We start from the raw sequence: 7,090 nt of genomic DNA on the forward strand, positions 1-7,090 counted from the left end.
CATGGCTCTCACAGCTACTTGATAACTACAACAAAGTCATTGAGGCATAAAAAGCAAAACAGAATGCTGATGTGGTATACACGGACTTTGCAAAGGCTTTCGATAAATGTGACCATGGAGTGATAGCACACAAAATGAGGTCAATGGGAATAACCGGTAAAGTAGGATGCTGGATAGTCAGTTTTCTGTCAAACAGGAATTACAAGTAACAGTCAATCATATAAAATCAAGTCCAAGTGCAGTTAAAAGCTCTGTACCTCAGGGTACAGTCCTTGCACCGCTGCTTTTCCTTATTCTCATATTAGATATAGACAAAAATACAAATCACAGCTTCGTATCATTCTTTGCAGATGACATAAAAATATGTATGAAAATGACCTTGGCTGAAGACATTGAAAAACTTCAAGCAGATATTAATAAAGATTTTACTGGGAAACAGAAAATAACATGATGTTTAACAGTGATAAATTCCAGGTACTCAGGTATGGTAAAAATGAGGACCTTAAACATAATACATAATAATTCAATTTTTCTGGCGTCAGCCAGAAACATGATCGGATGGATTACGAGAACTTTCAAATCCAGGGAACTCATCACAATAGTTGTACTCTTCAAGTCACTTGTGTTGTCCTATCTTGAGTACTGCTCAGTACTCACTTCCCCCTTCAGAGCAGGATAGATTACTGAAATAGAGGGAATACAGAGAACATTTACTGTACAGCACACATAGACCGATAAAGCACCTAAATTATTGGGATCGTCTCAAAGCCCTCCAAATGTACTCACTAGAAAGAAGATGAGAGAGATATCAAATAATATACACGTGGAAGATACTGGAGGGACACGTACCAAATCTACACAGTAAAATAACAACGTACTGGAGTGAACAATATGGAAGAAGATGAAGAATAGAACCAGTGAAGAGCAAGGGAGCAATAGAAACAATCAAAGAACACTGTATAAACATCAGAGGTCCGCGGTTGCTCAACACCCTCCCAGCGAGCATAAGAAATATTGCCGGAACAATCGTGGACATCTTCAAGAGGAAACTAGATTGTTTCCTCCATGGAGTGCCGGACCAACCGGAAGCCCCAAACAAGGTGTTGCTAACCAGTTAACTCCCAAAACTTACAAAGGGTAGATACCAACGCTGAAAACCCCTGCGACGTGTACAATCACGGGGGCCTAGTAGAGGACCACCAAACACTACCAGTGGAACTATAACCACACTAGGCAGACTCCCACCAGGCAATGAAAATAAAAAGAAAGAAAACCCCCGCAAAAGTACACCATTCCCAGAGGCAACAGGAACCGGTCGCCGCGTAGGTAGCAGGTCGCGCAACACCATGACGCTCTAACCAGCACAATACCAGTCCCTATTCAAGGCCAAACAAGGGCCCCAAACCCCAGCTGGCCCCAAGGGCGAGGCAAATGCCGAGTAGCAAGAACCTCTATGAGAATGGTTCCTGAACGCCCCAGGGAAGATAACCCTGTCACGCAGAGACAGTACTCACAGGGTGCTTAGGGAAGGAAGCCCCGGTACTAATGAGGAACACCTGGCCACCGCACAATACAAAAACACAGCAGTGAGTGCCACGAAGGCAACACCGCCCAGGAAAATGAGGCCAGAGAGGCATCTGTCCCTGTTGACATTAGCTTATGAACTGGGGTGCTGTGCAGCTGGCATGGTGAGGTCTGGGGCTTCCCCCTCCCTCCCCCTTTCGGGGAGGGGAGGGCTGCGCGGACGAGCAGCGCAGCAGTAGTGTGTTACGTTTGCTTGTTTGCTTGTGTCCTTGGGATTGTAGGGAGTTCTACCTCTCTGTTTGGTTTTTGTTGTTAGTTTCTTACCATGTGGGGTTTGTTTTGTTATGCCTACCTTTCTGGGCACCTAACCTCGGTCGATGGCAGATACGGAAATACCCCAACCACAGGGGTTTTTTTCCAGGGCCATTGTTCCCTGCAACTTCTCTGAAGGGACCAGGTTCTGGCTCATGGTCCCTGGTAGGTCTGAACTCCATAGCTAATGTCCCGGTCTAATATAACATACATTAGCCCGATAAGCTCCAGGGAGCCGTAGAAGCTCCCCCACAGAAAAACAAATAAATTTCACAAACTTTGGCTGTAGGGACGTGGAGAAGGGGGCGTGTGATGTCATTATTTGCTGTACGCTTGTACGTGAAGCTCCCAGAGGTTATCACATGGGCTAATCAAGCACTACAAGTTGCTACAAATATATTTTCTATCATTTGTTCTGTGTATTTCCAATGCATTTTTATTTGTTTTTATGATCGTATACAATACACATTTGTGTCTTATACAATATGTATACAATAGAATGTTCATAATGTTCTATGGAACAGTGATACTTGTATCAGTAATGTGTCCACAATAAATGTTTATTGTCATAATAATACATGTTTAAAATTCACTAAAATAAGAATATATATATATACAGTTTCACACACTATTTACACACTAACACACTGTATTATACACTCAGTACTTGGGAAGTGAGTGTTATTCAAAGAAGCAATCCATGAGACAGAGCGCAACTTTGCACTCGACTCGTATGGTACACACAGATTTTCCCTTCCTGGGTTTTCATTCTGAATGCTTACAAACAATGCACTCATGTATACCTTTGGCTTTAGTTCCTGTAGGTGGTAGGTAGGCAGGCTTGTGAAGTGTTAGGAAGTCTTTAACACCTTGTCTGTTGGAAACGTAATGTGGTAATGCTGGTTCATGAACAATTGTCGTTACACTGTCTTCTTGGCCATACTTTATGAGTAATTGCAACACCAGAGCCTGACTAAAAATTCGAACTGGTGGCAGGGAAAGTAGATGTAGAGGCAACACTGTCGTCAGTGTCGTCACGAGGGGAGACAATGCGGCACTTGGCTGGGTGCACTGCTGAGACAACACATCCTCACCTAGTAACACCACGACGGCAGCCGCTAGCACTTGGCACATCTATGCTACTTATATCAGAAGCAGCGTCACTGAACCCAGAAAATTAGTTATCAACACAATCACTTTTGTCAAAATTAGAAGATGGAGCAGGTGCTCAAGATAATATGAGCAAGAGCAATGACCTATGATCCACCTCTGCGTGGAGCTCGCCCTGAACGAGACACGCTCACTGTATTGTCATTATCTATTGCTGTATCACTATCATTGATTACTTGTGTTAGGTCTCTATTCTCCCCTGGGTCATCAATATCACATTCCTGTTCTTCTTCAAACAATAAAGTCACAATTTGCCCTTTAGAAAGCAAACTTTCAAAAGCGCGTCTCACAGGCAATATGGAGCTGGAGGCATGTGCGTCAGCCATGGTTGCTCGATCAGAACTGAGGGTCTCCTCAGGTCTGGGGCATTCTGGGATTTTTTTCAAGATGGCCGCCGCTCACTGAAGGCTTTAGGCGTCCATCTCGTACCCAACCTAATGCGCACGTGTTTCAAATGTGTACGAAAAAAATAAAAAAGTGTTTTCTCGGTTGGCGCAGTTATCGGCAAATCAGTTTTCTCAGCCAGCACTGTCCAGTGGTTAATGAGTTCGAATGGAAAAACTTGTTGTTAAGCAAAAATGTCAACCCATCCTCCTGTTTAGATTGTAGTTTTTGTAACTATGTGCACCATAGTACAAACATTGACATACAAAGTAATTTGTAGAATTTGGTATTATTTACTTTATAGAGTCTGACAAAAATGAAGCTAAAAAACAAACTTAAATATTCCTAGGCCTAGTATAGCACACACATGTACTTTATTAGGTTTAGGAAGGTTATGTTAGGTTAGTTTAGCTTGTCTTTGCAATATAAATACAAAACCTTTTCCAGTTTGTCCAAATTCAATAGTACAGATTTCTACTTTCGAATTGCATTGTACCTCGATATATGTACTATGGTCCTTATTGTTGCTGTAAGTACTACCAAAACAAAAGGATGGGCTGAGGATGTAAATGATATGTATGCCAAATTCTGTAAGATATATAATGAAGGCACCAAAAAATTTATGCCAAAAACAGAGATGCAGAAGTAGAAAACAGTAGTTCAACAGAAATTGCAAGAAGGCCAGAAACCCCCACAAACAAAGCGTTCAATATAGGAAGATACCTAACCCTCAACTGTACCAGCAATACAGACAAGCAGGAAACGACTATGAGATATTGAGGTAGAAAGAAACTTTGAGGAAAGGTTAGTTAACAAATCTAAAACAGAATCAGGTCTATTCTATATATATACTGTATTAAAAGCAAATTGCATGTTGTTGACAAAACTGTACAATTCTTTGAAACCTCAAAATTTGACTGTTAACGCACTTTAAAAGAAAGGACTGTGTCGAAGATTAAATTAACACTTTCGCGCACCTGGCGCACCACCTCTCAACTATGCGATGTGGGTCCCAGCGTTTCACGGGAGCGCGCGGTAATTCTGAAAAGTGTATACTCTCTTCAACTTTGTCACCTCAATTCTCGTCCTACGAGATTAAATTTGGTATCATTGTGTTCATTGTGTTCGTAATAGAATTCTCTACAGCACTAAATGCATATAAACTCCAAAAGCCCGGCTAATTACCCGCAGCAAACAGAGAAAGTGCGAACGAGTTACCCAGGAGCGCGCAAAAGCGATAAAATGTGTTCACTCTTTTCACTCTGGTCACCTCAATTTTCGTCCTAGGTCTTTCATTTTGGTATCATTGGGTTCGCAATAGAATTCTCTAGAGGAATAGTAGCATATAAAATAAAAAACCTGGTCACGCTCCAACCGCCGACGAGTTGAAGACAGGCCATGCGTTAGCTGTGAGTGAGCGCCCAGACGCCTTCCAGCTACACTCCCAATTCCTGCCCACAAATGTTTAGTATTTTTACTGGTTGCTAATCTCAATTTTCGTGTTACAGCGCTCATTTAGGTATGAAATTGTTCCTAATAGAATGCTTTAGATGGATATGTGCATATAAGGGCCAATTGAAGAACAATATTGCCAGTACAATACGCGAAAGTTTGAAAAAAAAAATATACAAAATAATACAATTTTTTGTACTTACCACCTCAGTGTTGTGCGTTGAACATGACATAGGCGTGTAGGGAAGACATAGGTGCGCATTTTAAAACCAGTCCCCCAAAAATCGGATAAAACCTGATTTGTGGCGATTATTTTAGTGGACAACGCAGCATTGCGTCGTCCCCGAGATTACCGACAGTAAACTGACGACGCAGCATTGCGTCATGCCCGGACGAAGTGTTATAAATTTAAATAACTCGACTAGAAATGACTAAAACTTGGATAAAACTAAAACAAAATGTGCCTTGGGATACCAAAGTATTGCTTCCTCGTTTAGTTTTCCCATATTTGTTGTAGTAATGAGGCCACCTGGTGAAGGCGGGTGGAGAATTGAATGCTCTTTTAAATATATTACTGTATCCATGCCATAGTGTTGAAAATAATTTGTAACCAAAACTTGCCTCAATACATGTATGTTGCCCATGCTAGTAACAACTTCAGAAACTCATTAATTAAGATGCTACCACAGCACAAATTCACTACTAATATAACTCCCCATAACCCCGTCTTCACCAAACCACTCCAGTCATTCACCCCCAACAAGTGCCCCCTTGCTCTGCCCTCACCCCTGTACTCCCTTTAGCTATTACAACCACTGTGCGCCTTAAAACATCTGTCTATATATGAGACAGACCAGCATGAGGCTACCATTCTTGATTGGCCTCATTCAATCAAACCATATTTAGTGTATATAGCTCTCATACAGTTTATTAGCAAAGCTCAGTAATACACCTAATGTGTATTAATTAACACTGCTTATTTGCTTACAGGCACAGTGCTCAGAGAGAGCAAAGTTGCAGCGTAAGGAAGATGAAGTCCATAAAGCTATCAGTCAGCTTCAGAACTTTATTTACACCTTCCAGAAGCCTGAATCTTCACGAACATCAATAGCATCAGCTAATTCTCCTATCAACATGATCCAGTGGAGTGAGTCATCATCAGCCACCACTTCACCAGCCAGCTATAGTTCTTCTCGCCCTTTTCTTCCAGGGTTAACCATCTCTCGATCATCTTCCCCAAGCCAGGCATCTCAGTCATCTTCGCCAGGTCAGGCCACATCTAAAACATTGATGCCAAGCTTAACTATCACTTGCGTCACTTCACCCAGCCAGGCTGTCTCTCCGTGTATAATACCAAGTATGACTGTGTCACAGTCCTCTTCGCCTAGTCAGATGTCACCTCGAACCATTATTTCAACTCAAACCATTTCTCGCTCATCCTCGCCGGGCCAGTTTTCTTGTGCTTCTTCTCCAGGCCCACTCTCTCCTCAATCGTATTTACCTGGGCTCAGCATTTCTCCATCACCATCTCCAAAGCCAAGTTACACACATTCATCATGCTACAACTCAAACAAAAGACATCAGATTGAGGCTAAAGTACATTGTCATAGTCAACGAAATATGGTGAAGTTCCATCCAAAACTTCATGGAAGAGAAGCTAAGCCACTCATTCTAACTAATCAAAGTGAACCTAATATTAATTCCCAGCCAACAGATTTGTCAACTTCAACACATTCCAGAAAGAATGGCATATCAGGGATGAGGAAAGGGGAAAGTGAAGCAATGGCTGCTTCCATATAAACTCTTTGTAAAGTTTTAGGAAATTGTACAGTTCTGTTAGCAGTATGTCTTTCAATTATCTTCCATTAGTACAGTATGTTATCTGATGTACTGGAACATATTGTATGTTCCAGTAGCCAGAGTAAAGTATACATTTTCTGTAAGAGTGTTTCTTTATCAACAGATTTATAGAAAATATAGTGCAGTACATGTTTAAAAAGAATATATAATTTATTTTTTTGGTGAAAGAAATTGTAATGTATCAGTATTTTAATTGCCGACAGTAAAAATGGCTTTAAATATTGCATAAATTGGGCCAAGATGAACTGCACAGTGTAATTGGGGTAGGACTTGGACACTGGCAAATCAAGTACAGTGGAATTTTAGTACTCAAAAATAATTCATTCCATAAGGCCATTCAGGTACCGACCTGTTTAAGTACTGAATTATTTTTCCCGTAAGGAATAAT

General features: G+C 41.3%; 1 protein-coding gene across 1 annotated transcript in view; it reads left to right on the top strand.

Moving 5' to 3' along the window:
• The window catches only part of LOC138350095 (uncharacterized), a 189,770-nt gene extending 182,985 nt beyond the window's left edge, over positions 1 to 6,785 (top strand). Inside the window, exon 7 of the mRNA XM_069300387.1 lies at positions 5,833 to 6,785. Coding sequence (XP_069156488.1) covers positions 5,833 to 6,642 — 810 coding nt within the window. The 3' untranslated portion in view covers positions 6,643 to 6,785. The remainder of the gene's footprint in view (positions 1 to 5,832) is intronic.
• Positions 6,786 to 7,090: the final 305 nt, after the last annotated feature.

This window comes from Procambarus clarkii, chromosome 44 (assembly GCF_040958095.1).
Source record: "Procambarus clarkii isolate CNS0578487 chromosome 44, FALCON_Pclarkii_2.0, whole genome shotgun sequence".
In the NCBI taxonomy this organism is placed as follows: domain Eukaryota; kingdom Metazoa; phylum Arthropoda; class Malacostraca; order Decapoda; family Cambaridae; genus Procambarus; species Procambarus clarkii.